The 15032-nt window shown below is 37.1% G+C and overlaps 2 protein-coding genes across 2 annotated transcripts in view; both read left to right on the plus strand.

The window, feature by feature from the left end:
• The first annotated feature begins 1471 nt into the window (after positions 1 to 1471).
• LOC121407772 (sphingomyelin phosphodiesterase 5-like) lies at positions 1472 to 5345 on the plus strand. Its single transcript, XM_041598969.1, has one exon. It carries the CDS (start codon positions 2936 to 2938, stop codon positions 4310 to 4312), a length of 1377 nt encoding a protein of 458 aa, XP_041454903.1. The 5' UTR covers positions 1472 to 2935; the 3' UTR covers positions 4313 to 5345.
• Positions 5346 to 6296: 951 nt separating this feature from the next.
• The window catches only part of LOC121409725 (sphingomyelin phosphodiesterase 3-like), a 91260-nt gene continuing 82524 nt past the window's right edge, over positions 6297 to 15032 (plus strand). The window contains exon 1 of the mRNA XM_041601633.1: positions 6297 to 6374. Coding sequence (XP_041457567.1) covers positions 6297 to 6374 — 78 coding nt within the window. The remainder of the gene's footprint in view (positions 6375 to 15032) is intronic.

The following is a 15032-nucleotide window of genomic DNA, read 5'->3' on the forward strand; positions in this document are numbered from 1 at the left end:
CTTGTACATCTAACTGCTAAACCAGAGGTTGACAGGGCCCTTTCAACAGAAGTCCCAAAACATAATTATGGTACATATGATTTATGATTATTGTTACGAGGGCGCCATTAAAAAACATCAACATGGAAATCCGCCTTCCTATCAAAGAATAATATTTTCAAACACTTCAATCAAGAAATGTCTCAAAACCTACCTATTCTAATCTGACTTTTTCATTATGAAGGTGTAGTTTTCAATTCTGAAGATATTCTACTTGTATTAACTAATCTTTGTTCAACACGCTTGTATCGTATGAAAAGACGTTTTGTAAATGGATTGCATAATTATCATTACCAGTGGCGAATCCAGGGAGGGGAACATCTGGCCCCCCCCCCTTCCCCTTTTTTGAGAGGCATAAGATTTTTTTACGGAAAAGGGTAACCTGGTTTAACAATTATTTGAGTTAAGATACGATGCATCAAATCTACCTTCAGTACTCCTCCGTTACGCTTCCTCGTTTTCATTTTCATGCCGTTGACTTATCTGACATGAAAAGGGACATTTTAACAACCTTTTGATTCCATCGTGAGGATATATATAAGCTCATAAATAATGCGAGCGTTAAAAGCAAGCTAATCTTCTTGTTATATAGCCCCCCAAGAAGGGGGTGGACATTTTATGAACCGGTTAAGTTTATCAACCTACGCTCCAGAGCAAAGGCTGCCCATTTAAAACTTCCCCTTCCCACAGTTTTCGTTCCTATATACATTACTGAAATGATGATTTCACTGAAAATTTTAGTTTGTAATGTTGTTTGCAATGTTGTGTACTATAAAATAATTCGAGATTAAATAATTTAAAACTAATGTTTAAATTCAACGCAATATTAATCTTTACGATGAAGGACCTGGTGCATTAATGATGCTCTTAAGCTTATATTCCCTAAATTCTTATGATGTGGGTCCCGTAAGACAAAGGTTAACTATTAATCGTACACTTGAGTTAATTGATTGTATATTGTAGTCAATGGAATCGATCGTAGAAAATATTCTACGATCGTTGGTAAGTTTTGTGTTACGGGCCCCAGAAATTAAAATTTTCATTTTGATAAACGTGATCAACTTTCACATTTCGGTGTAAACTTAAAAAATGATCAAGGTAAAGGAAAATCGAGAAAAAAGGCGATAGACAGATACCGGGGACGCAGGGTTGATGGTAAAGTGAGAGAGGTATTTTACATTTCTTTTAACTATTCATTTTGTACTGCACGTTGCAGTGAGAACTGATTTGTACCGAAAGTGTGATCTCTTTCCTATTTTGAAGTGGCTGCAGGTGTTTCGTGTATAAAAATGCGTTCTCTCATTGTAAGCTTCCGATTTCATCGCTATTCAAGGAAGGCGGGCAAATGGGAGCGTACGGTCGTGCTATCGAATTTGTGGCCATTAAAAAAAACGCAGTGCGTTCGGGATATTAGGACTGAGGAAGGCCGTGGCCTACGGATGGCTGACCAAGCAGTGGACGATACAACCACCACACACGAGAGAGACAGTAAACGAACGAACGAGCGAGCGAGCAACGGACGCGAGTTGATTTGTTGCTATTCTTGGAGATTGTGTTAAGTGGCGGTTGTGTGTTGTGATTGAAGCCGTAGTTATTGTGACTGTGGGCGATCTGCATCGCTTACCGTGTTCGCCGCGTAATGACGCCGCCAAGCTTTTCGTCTTCTTTAGATGTGGAAGTAGCGTGGAGGAATTTAAGTGGATAATTCAAACAGGTGTATGGCAAAGATTTTGATATTCCTCGGTTAATTTTCATTTGGAATTTCATATCAGAATTGCAATGTGAAAGCTGCTAAATCTTCTTTGCCTTTAATGGAAGCGAATGATTCGGAAGAAAAACACATTTTTGATAAGTTAATAATCAGCGTGATGCTTTCAATAATACCAATTAAACGCTCATTCAACACTTTTAATGTCAGGCAATACAACTCGTTTCTGTACTGTAGTTTTATTCATTTGCACTAACATCATCACGATCACCTTGATTAATATACAGTTTGAATTTGAAAAACAGTCTTCATTCATATGAGTATAATGAATCTCTTGATGAGTTTCTTGGCTTAACTTTTACCAGGTATACCTCAAGTGACTATTCATCTAGGGATGACAAACTCTACTACACGTGTCATAAAACCGTGGATAAATGATTGCCGGAGTGAGTCGTAAAACAAGCACGACGTACCGTGCCTTCTGTTCTTTAACAACAAGTAATAACAATCGGACATTCCCGCCAATCGACTTACTGCGAATAGATTTCATCGCACGAGTTGATAGAGGAGAGATCACGTTGGATTTATGGGCATTGGCTTAAGTAAGAAATTCACTTCTAAATTGCAATTCCTATGAATGTTGGATGATATGGGGATCTCTCTCACGTCGCTTCTCATATGCCATATGGTCACTAAGGCAACGTCTCTCTAGTGCATTTATTCGCATCTTGCAGTACGGCGGACAAAATGCTAAACGTGTGAACCGTTCATGCTCTGTGGATTCATGGCTCGCATTGGTTTTTATGGAGTAAAGTTTTTTTCGAATTGATCATATCGGTACACGTGTTGCTTCATTGTGAAGAGACATCATACCCGGTGACCCGTCTGTCCGTATGGATTCGTCTGGTAAAGACAGGGACGGTGGATCTGAATGAATGTTATGTTCGCTTTTCATCAATTATGCAAATGTCTGCTCCACCGAGGCGAACAGAGCGAAGCACAATGTTGACATCCTGTGGATATCCTTTGTACGATGGTTTATCCAACCACTGTAATCTGTATCACGTTTTTTCGTACATCCATCTCTGATGTTACAAAAATGGATAAGTGTATGGTAGCAACTCTATGACAGGAAACTCTCCTGACGCAGGATAAGTCAAGAATTTTGGAGTGTAAGATACTAGCAAGATGCTGCATCAGAAAGTGTTTAACTATTCCTTTCAGGAAAAGCTCTATTCATTAGGGTTCTACCTCCTTTTACCATGGACCTGGAACTTAAATCAACTGATGGCCCTATTTTTGAGGACCACTGACGAGCTCCAGGATGGTGATGCCATGCCATGCTACGAGCGAGTCATCACTCTAATCTTTCTTGTGCCAATCATGATAGCAATCATAATAATTTCCTGCCCCTTTGCAGGGCTTGGGTTTGCCTTAAGGGTCATTATGGCCAGGTTCCGTCGGCCTTATCGTTTCTCCTTCAAAAGCAACCCTTACCTGATTAACGTCAACAATCGAATCTGGACTGACTTATCTGAAAAGAGGAATTTTAAGTTCGCCTTTGTTGACTCATGTCTCATGCCTGAGGCCATGGCAAGGATGAACAATCTTGGCCAGGTGCAGTACAGGGCAAAACAGATGGCCACGCATATTGTCAACTCACAACTGCGACCCAATCCCAAAATATTTATTCACTCACCTTCAGATGGTGAGCTCAAACAATCATGCATCTATCATTCACCAAGTACCTCCGTTTTAATGACGCCTCAGAACATAAGCCACCTTGCAGGAGATGAGGACAATGTTTTGAAATTTGACATGAACAGACAATATTCTTCAAGAGGTAGTGTCTCAAAAGACGATACTCTTCCTATGAGGGACAAGGACCGACGTCGCCAACGTAGGGATAGGAGTCCAGATCCCCAACGATCCCCACGAATGTCAAGGACTAATGCAGGAAGCAGTAAACAATCACCAAAGCCACCTCGAAGCCAGGTGAGGAAACAGCGAGAACTTCCACCACAACCTGGTGGATCAGCCGATGTAGACATTCCTGATATTGTGCCAAGTCGTGGTGGTCCTATCTCCTCACCATCATCACCAGATTCTGTAGGTTCTACATCTACAGTGAGACTCCAGACATCACAGAGTCAGTACGCTTCTTCCGTAGGACCTTCCACACCTGGTAACACCATTCCTAGAACGACCATCACCCACTGTCCCATGTCCTTCTGCAGTCAGAGTAGCATTCGTGAACGTCTTGGACCATGCGAACATGGCATTAGTTCAAACTTCCCTGCCCATCTTGATTTCATCTGCTTTCAAGAGGTCTTCGAGCAAAGAGCAGCAGATCGCTTGATTAAAATTCTTCACAATTACTTTAGCTATATACTGTACGATGTAGGAGTCAATTCTTGGAGTGTAAACCGTTTTCTGCTCAACAGTGGCCTGGTGTTTGGGAGCAGGTACCCCATAGTGGATGTAGTATTTGAATATTTTAAGGAGAGTCAAAAAGAGGACAGATTTGTTTCCAAGGGAGTTCTTATGGTCAAGGTAAGCTCTTAAATCCTTACCTTAGTTTTGTTTTGACATTTTGGAATGAATATACTCGTGAATATGCATGCTATTATATTCTGTTTCTAGTTGACTGATAAACCGGTTAAAAACACACATAAGTAATAGTATTTCATAACCGATTGATTTGATTGCTTTTGGAGCAAATCTACCATCAAGAATACTTTTTAGTATAACCAGAGTGCTTGCTTGCTATTAATAATCACTACCTCTTCAATACTAAAAATTTAAATATTTTGCTTAGTGAGCATCGTCGGACGCCACCACAATGATTAACTCTGCCGAACACAAGAGGTATGACGAGAAAGCTTGTCGAACGTCAGTGACCTACGTTATACCATCGGGCTACATCATAATTATTTTGAATTCTCTGAAAGTTCCCAAGTTAGAGTGATTCGTTTTTGAAACCCTCCCAATGGCAGGTTCTCCTTCCGCCACCATGGCGTCCCTTCACTTTTCTGCAAAGCAGGTGCTGCATGTTTAGATCTTCCCGTCTATTTGAGTGCTTCTCTGTACAATGACCTGAATGGCATGGCGTGAAATTTAATCCAGTATTACTATTTTCACTGGAATTAGAGATGTTGAAATTGACAAGAAACATGACTATATAAGAATGATTAGTATAGCACGCCAGCTCTTGCTATGAGATAAATCTGTATCTAAACAATGTAATTACAAGAAATAAGAAGTTGCCTTTCTTTTCAACATGATTTAGCATTACTAAGCTTGTCATAAACAGTTTCTGTCTATTCTACACCAAACTATCCTTTATCAAATTGAATCAGTAATCAAACACATTTATAATCTGATTAGACCTTTACTACAAAAGAATATCACATTGCCGAACTTTTCTCATTATATATAGAAACAATTCTCGCCCCCTAGTGGAAAAACATCCATTTCGGTGACACAATTGGAGTTTTGTGAATTGATATGCATTTTGCTTAAATTTCCGTGATAAATCATTTATTTTGATTTACGTAAATTTGTAAGTAAATTTTGGGGAGTGACTCTAACCATGTGTCAAAGTTATGATCATCACATCGAGATATAAATGAAAAAAAAACGTTAAAACGAGATAATTTCCTCATCAGCGAAGATATGGAAAAGAGGGGTTCCGTTCCAAGACGCCATTCACTAGCACACGTTTGAAGCTGCTATCGATAAGGTGAATACGGGTCAGTACGGAAATAGAAGATTAACATTCGATTTAGGAGGATGAGAGGGGACCTGGAGTATAAGGTTGGAAGACAGGTGCATGGGAACGATTCGGTAGATGTCTTCAAACATTGTGCAGCGGCATAATGATTTGAATTAAAGGAGGGGCACCAAGGAGCTCCAGCACACGATGAATTTTCTGCCAGATGCCCATTTGTCTTGGGACGTCTTGATACCAATATATATATTTATATATTTTTATTTGTTTGCAAGTTGAAACTCCATCATCATTAACAAATAACAATAATGCAAAGAAACATACGTTTTTATAATAAAATCTTGCATGGAGCAATGAAGATTAAACTACAACGGAGGCGCCATATGTTTTTTTTCCAATTTTGAATGTATATTATAATAAAAAAATATGGAACGCTTGAGATAAATAGTCGCATGTAGAATTACTTTATGAAATATCACCATTTGCGTTTCTCTCCTCTTTATATTTCTCTCTCTCTCTCTTTCCTTCTCTTTCTTTTATTCGCTTTAGTCACAGAATCATGATTAGTCGGACTAGATAGATTATCTCAAACACGACTTTTTTGCAAAATGAAGATGCGTACGCAATATAACCTAAATTGACATCATAACACAGTTGACGGACAAAGAGAAACAACATTCGCACAGGGGTTTTTTACACACCTTGTAGTTCTATATCTTTCAACACACCTGTAAAGATTTGGGACAAAGCTTGTATTACACGGGAATGCGAGACGAAGAACTAATTTACCTGTGGCTAAGATAGGATGACATTGACATGATGGAGTATCTACCGGGTGAGCTCAATCCAATTGAAGATGACGAGAGGTTTCCTCAACCAGAAGACAATGAAGAAGACGTATCTTCATCTGAATAGATTGTCGTAGAAGTCGACAAATTTCAAAAAAAAAATATTCAGGCCAAGTTTTGATGACCGTCTTCATTTTGTTGATGTAAATGTCCACAAACGTTAATAAGATCATCGTAAAAAAAACTTTCTTCAATTATACTCATACACTATATAGCCCCATTTTAATCAATTTTTTTTGTATCCTTAGATGGAGAAGGGGTGGAAAATGAATTATGCCGGGGGTTTCATAAAGAAAAACGGGGCGGAAATCAATAAATCCAAAGTACCTATATTTATTTGCAATATGATTCTGACTTAGTTACCAGCGTATATTCCTCATTTATCACCGGAGACGGCAATCGTGGTACTATGGGTCAGATCAAGTCAGTTAATGTTGAATGTGATTATTGCATTATTGATTTTCGTAATGGCTAATTTAATGGCTGATTAGAATTTTATGATGTTTAATCTTAAAGAAAATTACAATCTATCTCACCTTCGAGTAATCTCCTGTTGCATGTGTAAGACACGTTCACCATTATCATGCGCAATTTGCGTGTACGGGATTTCGTTTTATAGGGTCGGGGATATCGAAGTACAAACTCATGCAGCGAAGCTTCCATTCATTTATCTCATCTCCTTCATCAATAGTGCCTGTTGCCTGGCAACGACATGTATCGTTGTTGTATTACAATAGTAGTTCATCCTCGTCCACCATGAATGAATCCATTAAACTGGGATTGGAAAGTCGCCAGGGGGACCTCACCCCTCCCCCCCCCCTTTCCGTGAGCTACACTAGAGAATGAAATACTATAGAAGCTAATGTTACAGTGGGGTTATTAGCGAAATGAAAGTCCGCATCAGCGTGCTAGGCGTGATGTGCGTTTAAAGTGGGATTGGAAAGTCGCTAGGGGGACCTCACCCCCCCCCCCCCTCCCTTCCGTGAGATATTCTACAGAATGAAATACTAGAAGCTAATATTATACAGTGGGGTTATTAGCGAGATGAAAATCCCCATCCGCATGTTAGATGTGACGCGCGTTTTCATCCAAGTGTTTTGACTGCATAATACATAATGTTGATGTGCAGGACCGATTAATTATTCATACGTTCACTTCGTATGTCAATACGTACAATCATGACAACACAACATTTTCAATCAAATGCAGCTTTTGAAAGGTACAATTGCTCTATGCAGAATGTTGGAAATGTTTGGCGTTGATGCCTTGTATATGAACATGAATCAATAATGCATCATGGAGTAGAGGTACTGCAGAGGAAGGCAAGATGTGAGAGAAGAAAATGCAGGTCTTTTCATTTTAATACCAATTTAAGCAAATATTACTTTCTACTTTAGGATACTGCAAAGACGGAGAAGGTATAGCATGTGATTCAAATGAACCAAAATCTGACTTACAAGATATGATAGGAAGTTTGGGTTGAAAACAAAATGTTATCCTTCAAATTACTAAACTTCCAAAACTAACAAACACTTATTAATTATGTCATATAGTATATGAGGTAACACCCCAACAACCACACTCCCCTAAAATAAAAAAGATAAAATGAAAAAAAAAAACGATGCCGACCAGTAATTCGAATAAAGGAATGGTTTTATTTAGTTTGGAGTCAGTTTAGAAGGTGACAGCCAGGTGCAGCGGAACATGGGGGGGGGCCTCGGGGGCTTCAGTCCCCCACTTTTTTTTCCAAAACCGTGTGCAAAAACGTAAAAATGACCATATAATGATTGTGATTTTTTGCATGGTCAGCACCCCCCCCCCCCTTCGAAAACCTTTCCGCGGCCCCTGATTGTGACATGATGATTATCGTAAATATTACTTAACTGATAGAAAGAAGAAGTACGATTATCGAGATCCTCCCAATATGCGTATGATTCCTGAATTATTATGGCGAACGCTTTTGAAAATGAGAAAATATACCTTTTGCGTAAATATGTGTTCTCCATACCTCCACTATATTTTTCCACCCACAAGTGCGATAATATTCGTATAGGCTTGTAAAAAGATCGAACAAAAAATTGACTAAAGAATCTTTATATATTTATATATATATATATATATATATATATATATATATATATATATATATATATATATATATATATATACATATATATATATATATATATATATATATATATATATATATATATATATATATATATATATATATATATATATTTATATATATAAGGGGAAAGAAAGACGACTGAAAATTTATTAATGTGTGAGAAAAAATGTGGAAGATGGTCAGGAAATAGTAGGTGTCAGAAAATGTCACTCTGAACGCTTGTTTGAATCAGAATGCACTCAAATATTAAATTTAGTATCAAATTTACGTGCTGTCGCCCATCATGGCTTTTAAAGCACCAAACACGGTGAGAGGATTCCTTCAACTCGATCAACTTGACAGTGGCGAAGTTTTAGAATTGCTGTACTCTTCAAAACACCTTTCATTTGGGGAAGGAATTCCAGTGTGAACATGCACTTTGATATTTTACCATTGTGCGACTCCTATAACCTTAGCATAAAGCACCAACAGCTACAGTTGAACATTGTAGGTGTTAGAATATAACAGGAGACAGTGTTTTATGTTAATTCTACTTCAGACAAGGAAAGAATGGTTTCTGCTTTTTTCCGTATCCGATGGTGCTTCAGGTCTTCTAAGAAGAAGCACGTGAATTATTCAATAGGGTTCAGTTTGTAGTGTGCTAGCTAGAAATTTTAGCATGTTCAAAGAGGAGTGTTAGTGCGACTAAGTATTGATTAGTTATATTTTTTCAATACAAGCAGTATGATTATTTATTTGTCCAAATCATAAAATCATCCAAAATTCAATTCAGACATTAGAGAAAGTATTTATATTTTTTCCACTCTCATAGTGAGCTGGGTACAACGGTCAATCATTATGTTTTTTTCTTATATAGATACCTCCATAGCTAGGATGAGCTTTTGATCATCCAAAGATACTAGAGGGGAGAAATGCAAATAGTATAACCCTGAATAAAAAATATTTGCATTCATACTTTGAGTAAGCTAGTAATCAGAATAGTATATATAACAAATAATGCGAAAATATAAACCTTCGATTTTATGCGGTAATCGTATACTCATTCTTATCTTTAAAAAAGTTCGATGCGGATTAATTACCCCTTTTCTATCCATTATTTAAGGGGGGTAAACGATTTGTACAGTAAGCAGTAGTTATCTTCAAACATTTTTATCTACTTATTGTTGGGAAACAGAACGATTAAGTAAGTAAAAAATAAAAAAAATGAATTCTTTATCCGATATCAAGTAATGTTAAAAATTCGAATTTTTAGCTTCATACCAGATATTTACAGTGGGGGGGGGGGGGGAGTTGAATGAGTTTATCACAGATTTGAATCTTACTTGTAACTGATCATATTTCTACGTTTTTCAACTTAGGCCAGTGGGAAAATATGTCCTTAGCTCCACAAAAGATGAAACTAATTAATTAATCCCTCTCCCATAACAGGTATAATTCCTTCCTTATTTTCATTTCAGGGGTGATGATGACACATAATCTCTAGATTAATTAATTCCGATTTGCTTAAGTTTCAACACCGTTGCACTTAGCAATCACTAATCAGAATGATGAATAATCGGTGATTGCTTCTTTAGCTTGATTGCATACTAATCCGAGACCAAAGTCACCTCAGGCAAGGTAGATATGTTTGTATAATGTACCGTTTTCATCGAATGCAGCGCTACAGATATTAATATAAGTCATATTATCCAAGACGACATGGGAAATCGGTGTTTATCAAAATAGCCAACTTTGTTTATGTGAAACTCCTAGCGTTACAACTCGATCTGAAAAATTTGGAAGTTTATGGCAAATAAGGAGTGTTGTATATGACGGGATATGCATGTGAAAGAAGATGCGATGGAGAAAGAGATATAAAGTGATAGAGATAGAGATAAAGAGAGTTTATAAATACAATGTGGAGAGGGGGCATGGCTGGCATGGGCGGAAATCTGTCCCCAAAGGTAGGGGGACCAGGGGCTGTAAAATTTGACAAGCAAAAAAAAAAGGTTTTCACCAAAAATATAAGGTCATTTAGTCCAAAATACATTTATTTTTTCCATTGTGAGTGATGTATTTTTCTCCTTAATAAAAGACCAAAAATAGTAGGGGGACATTTGATATTGTGTCCCCCTACTATTTTCGGTAGGGGCGTCCCCCTGTCCCCCCTGGGATTTCCGCCCATGATAGCTGGTCAGATACAGGATGGGAGGTGATTCATAACTTTGTGTGTATGATAAGATGGTTGTGATATTTCTTTCATTGAGTATTAGGAGAAAATGTTATGATGACGGTCAAATGTATATGAGTGATGACGACGACGACGATGATTATGCTGATGATGATGATGATGATGATGATGATAAAAACACTGAGTAACATTCTACCCAATATTGGGTAGAAAGGGAACATGCATGTCTGCTGGGTATCTTTCCCCTATATTTGGCGACATGCATGTTTTAAGGGTAAATTTCAACGCAACATTGCGTAAAATTTACAAAATAACAAAATACAAACATGTATGTTCCCATTTTACCCAATATTGGATAAACGTGCATATATATATAAACATATATATATGTATATATATAATAAGGAGAGTGATAATGCTGATTATGATGATGACGACCCCAAAAGGGAGGAAAATAAAATCACGCAGAAGGAAAAGATGGAGAAGAAGTAGGAGACGAAGGAGAAAAAGTAGAAAAGAGGAAGGAGAAAGAGGAGAAGAAGAGAAAGAAGTATAAATATGACTACGAAAAAAATATCGGTAGAAAGAGGGAATGGAATCAGACAGCCTTAGGGAGAAGGGTAGACATAGAGTAAGAGAGAGAGATGTAACCGAACTATGATAGTGAAAAAGGGAAGAAAACGAAGACGGTGTTTGAAAGGACATCTAGATTGAACGAAATCTATGGGGATATCTTGAGAAGAATACATAAACATACAGGATAGATAATCAAGACCTGTTTCTCTCTCAGTGTCATCTATACGAGGTCCTTGATTGGAGACACTCAATCAGTGACTGAGTATCATTGGAGGGGATTGGGTGTGGTGGATGGTTTGGGGGTTATACTGAGGGGTTGGGGTGATTTTGCTTAGTAGAAATCCACTTAATAATGAGAATAATTGATTTTCTTTTTACTTTAATAAATATCAAAGACTTTTACTTTTATGAATTCAAACTACAAGCGAACACAATCATATCCATTCAAAAATACAAGAACGCGTCGATTTGCTCTCACCCACTGACACGTGTTCACACACCACCCACCCACACCCTCGTACGATCATGCAGACACACACTGGATATAGACTACTGAGGGGGTAGAAAACAATGATAGTAGCAAATGAAATTGCCTAGAGTAGCCATCAATCCCATTTGTTTCAATTTCTCAATTAGGAATGCCAACATCAATCGCACTGACGCAAGCCTCTATGGTTTCGATAACAAAGATTAAACGCCGTGCACTATGAAGAGTATAGCCGTTAAATCAAGCCTCTAAATCCTCCCCGAGAATTTCAGCAGTTTTTATTTTCATTGTTAGTCTTTGTAGAAAACAAATACTTGAATACAAAAATACTTAAATACAATCAAGGTATATTTTCAGTTCTTAAAGATTTTTGAGGAAATAAAACAGAGATACAACTTCAATAGGAAATAGTATATTGTTGCATATTAGGATTTTATGACTTAAAAACCCTGTTCATTTGCATGTTAGAGTGGAGTACAGGTCGAACTGATGATAGGTTGGTACTGGACCAAAGATTTATCCCTTTTCTTCGGTATCAAATACTGGAAGATATCCATCACAGTCTGTTACACCTTTCAGGGCATATACACAGTCATGCAGTCACACGGGGTCACGTCACACTGCTCGTACTTGCCACAAATCTTGCAAAAGGACTTATATTCGGTTAGCAAATTAAAAGCACTACACTTTAAGAGCCTGCTACGTCCATTCAAATCAGCACTACTTTCTAGTCCTCCTCTTTCGACCGAAACGTTTGCAACCCTAATCAAATTCCTTCTTCCATAGTTTACTTCTCAAGTGCATTTCCCTTGACACTTAAAGATGAGTTCACATGGAGGCTCAATAGAAAAAAAATCAGTATGATTCCATATCGTACATGCAAAGAATGAGTGGTTTGTTGAATATGTTTGGTGTATTTTCCTTTGAGATTTATGTTTCCGATGTTTAGACAAGGATGATTACCCAACTGCCATGTACTGTGGCTAGTGGCAATATAACGTTTACGGATTTGATTTGAAGTCAATGCAATATAGGCAGTGGAAACAAATCCTTGTTGTGGCAGTATGCATCTAAGTAGAATAAAATGATCTTGAGACCTTGAGAGTTGTCCAGATAACATTTTTAAGATGCACCCTGAGGCACTGCCTTGGACAACAAGGTGGATATTAAACGGCCAGTAAATATCCCGCTATTGATAATCAAATAATCCTAATACGCACATTTTAATCATGATGAAATGGACTTTACAGACGGAGGCAAGCATTCCGTTTGATAGATGCACGAGCACACACGATTATAAAATGAGGCGCCGCCGAATTTAAAACCGGAACGCCATTAAAACAATGGACAGGATGGCGCCCCAAATCATTTCTCAGAAATAATGTCCTTGTACATATAGATGTAGATTTAAACGTTGTCTGAACTGTAAGAGTAATGACATACATGTATGTCAGTTAAAAAATTATGTATTGGTAATGTGAAATCAATTAAGGACCTTAATTTCGCTATATCAAACACGCCAATCGCTGACATACTTGTCTACAGCTTCTACCAGATCTCAGGATTTCTACTTCAGATAGGAAAGCTTTTAACCCCATTTTTGCATCATTGCTTTATTTGCTCTCTTCAGAACGCTAATCTAAGAACCAACGTAAAATCTGCGTTTCCGTTTTTGGTATGAATGCACCAAAAAGGCCATATATCCCTCTCATCTTTACATCCAGTTCAGTGTTAAGAACACCAGAAAATGCTTTACGGTCTTAGCCTAAATTTAATGCAGTTTTCATGCTATTTGAATACCTTGGTGAAAATAATTTATGGTAAAGATGGGAAAGATTTCTTTATGAGTTTTTACCCTTAGAAATTTATTGTGGATTTCACTTGGTCAATCCTAATTTTGCTTCATATTGTTAATTTTGTTGAAATAGATATGAAAAATAAACCAATATGAGGCTCACTCATTCAATAACTCAATTATTTATTTAATGATTCAGTCAATCATTCAATTAAGTAACCAGTCAGTCAATCAACCAATAAATCGATTAATCGATAACATCAATTAAACAATTAATTAATCAATCAATCAATATGATGTTCTTATAAAGAATCTCAAGGGTCCTTTTTGTCTCCAAACGTAGCTATTTAATAGAAAAGTTTCGAAAGTTATGCATGACTTTACCAACAACTAAAAGTGTAAGTCCGTTTCCCTAAACAAAAATTTGTACATGGTGGGTGTGATCGCATTTCAATATATTTCCTTTCAAAATGTCATAACGTAGTCTTTACTTTGACTTGAATCCGTGTATTAGCAGTATAATATTAATCAACGTCGTTTTATCTTATTTGTGCTTAATTTAATTCAAGATGAAGGACAATCCTAATTAAATTTGTTTTCAACTCGTAGCTTTACGAAGGGTTTGTTAAGAAGGGCAATATGGTTGAAGCAACAATTGTTTCATCCAACGAAATTTGTGTTGCAACTGAGAATTACAGCAGGAATAACAGCAGTATGGATTGCTTTTTATAGACAAATGAGAATTCTTCCACGATTCGTTCACAAATAAATACGTACATCAGCTGTTTGCGATCGAAGAGAATGTAATATGTACCGACAGTTTAAATCATACTCCTGCTATTTGGCGCCGATATTTATATCTCAACCAAATTTGGAGATGGATAATCGGAGAGCGAAATAGATTTTCTATCTCGTTCTTCATCATGATAGTAAACATTCTAAACCAAATTAGATGTCACAGACCGAGGCATCTTTTTATTTTACGTTCAAAGGCTCATTATGATTCTTGAACGGCTATCGTTTATTATTTGCAATTTGATTCTTAAACCTTATTAATTGCTGGAGCCGTATAGACTGTTTCAAAAATCACAATCCCTATTTATGTTTTTTTCTTCTCCATGTCGAGCAATAATGAGAAAAAATTCAGATTTTAAAATATGATTGCAAAGGTTCTTTTAGCCATCATTGTTTCATATGCTTTCGTTGGCAAATGAATTCTTGAATTTCATGAAGCTGTTGGAGCCACACAGACCGTTTCAAAAGTCAGAATTTGTTTTTCCAATTGATATGCTTATAGTAATATGCGTGTAGATAAAAAATAATGGTAGGAAGTACAGGTTATATTTGGTAACTGGTTTTCAGGGGAGGGGGGACGTGGTTTTACCTCTATTAAGCAAGTCTTGTTTCCTGCCAATGTGAAATGAATGGAATTATAGTTAAGGAAAAAACAACAAGATGAATTGGTATCATCGTTTACACTACCATTTTAGAACAGCGACGATATATGCACATGGTAATGAGATTTAAAAACAATTCTAATAATAGTTG

This window comes from Lytechinus variegatus, chromosome 2, assembly GCF_018143015.1.
Source record: "Lytechinus variegatus isolate NC3 chromosome 2, Lvar_3.0, whole genome shotgun sequence".
NCBI lineage: Eukaryota > Metazoa > Echinodermata > Echinoidea > Temnopleuroida > Toxopneustidae > Lytechinus > Lytechinus variegatus.

Excerpts from the sequence above, each read along its gene's own strand:
- LOC121407772 (XM_041598969.1), top strand. The coding sequence starts at position 2,936 with ATGCTGCATCAGAAAGTGTTTAACTATTCCTTTCAGGAAAAGCTCTAT.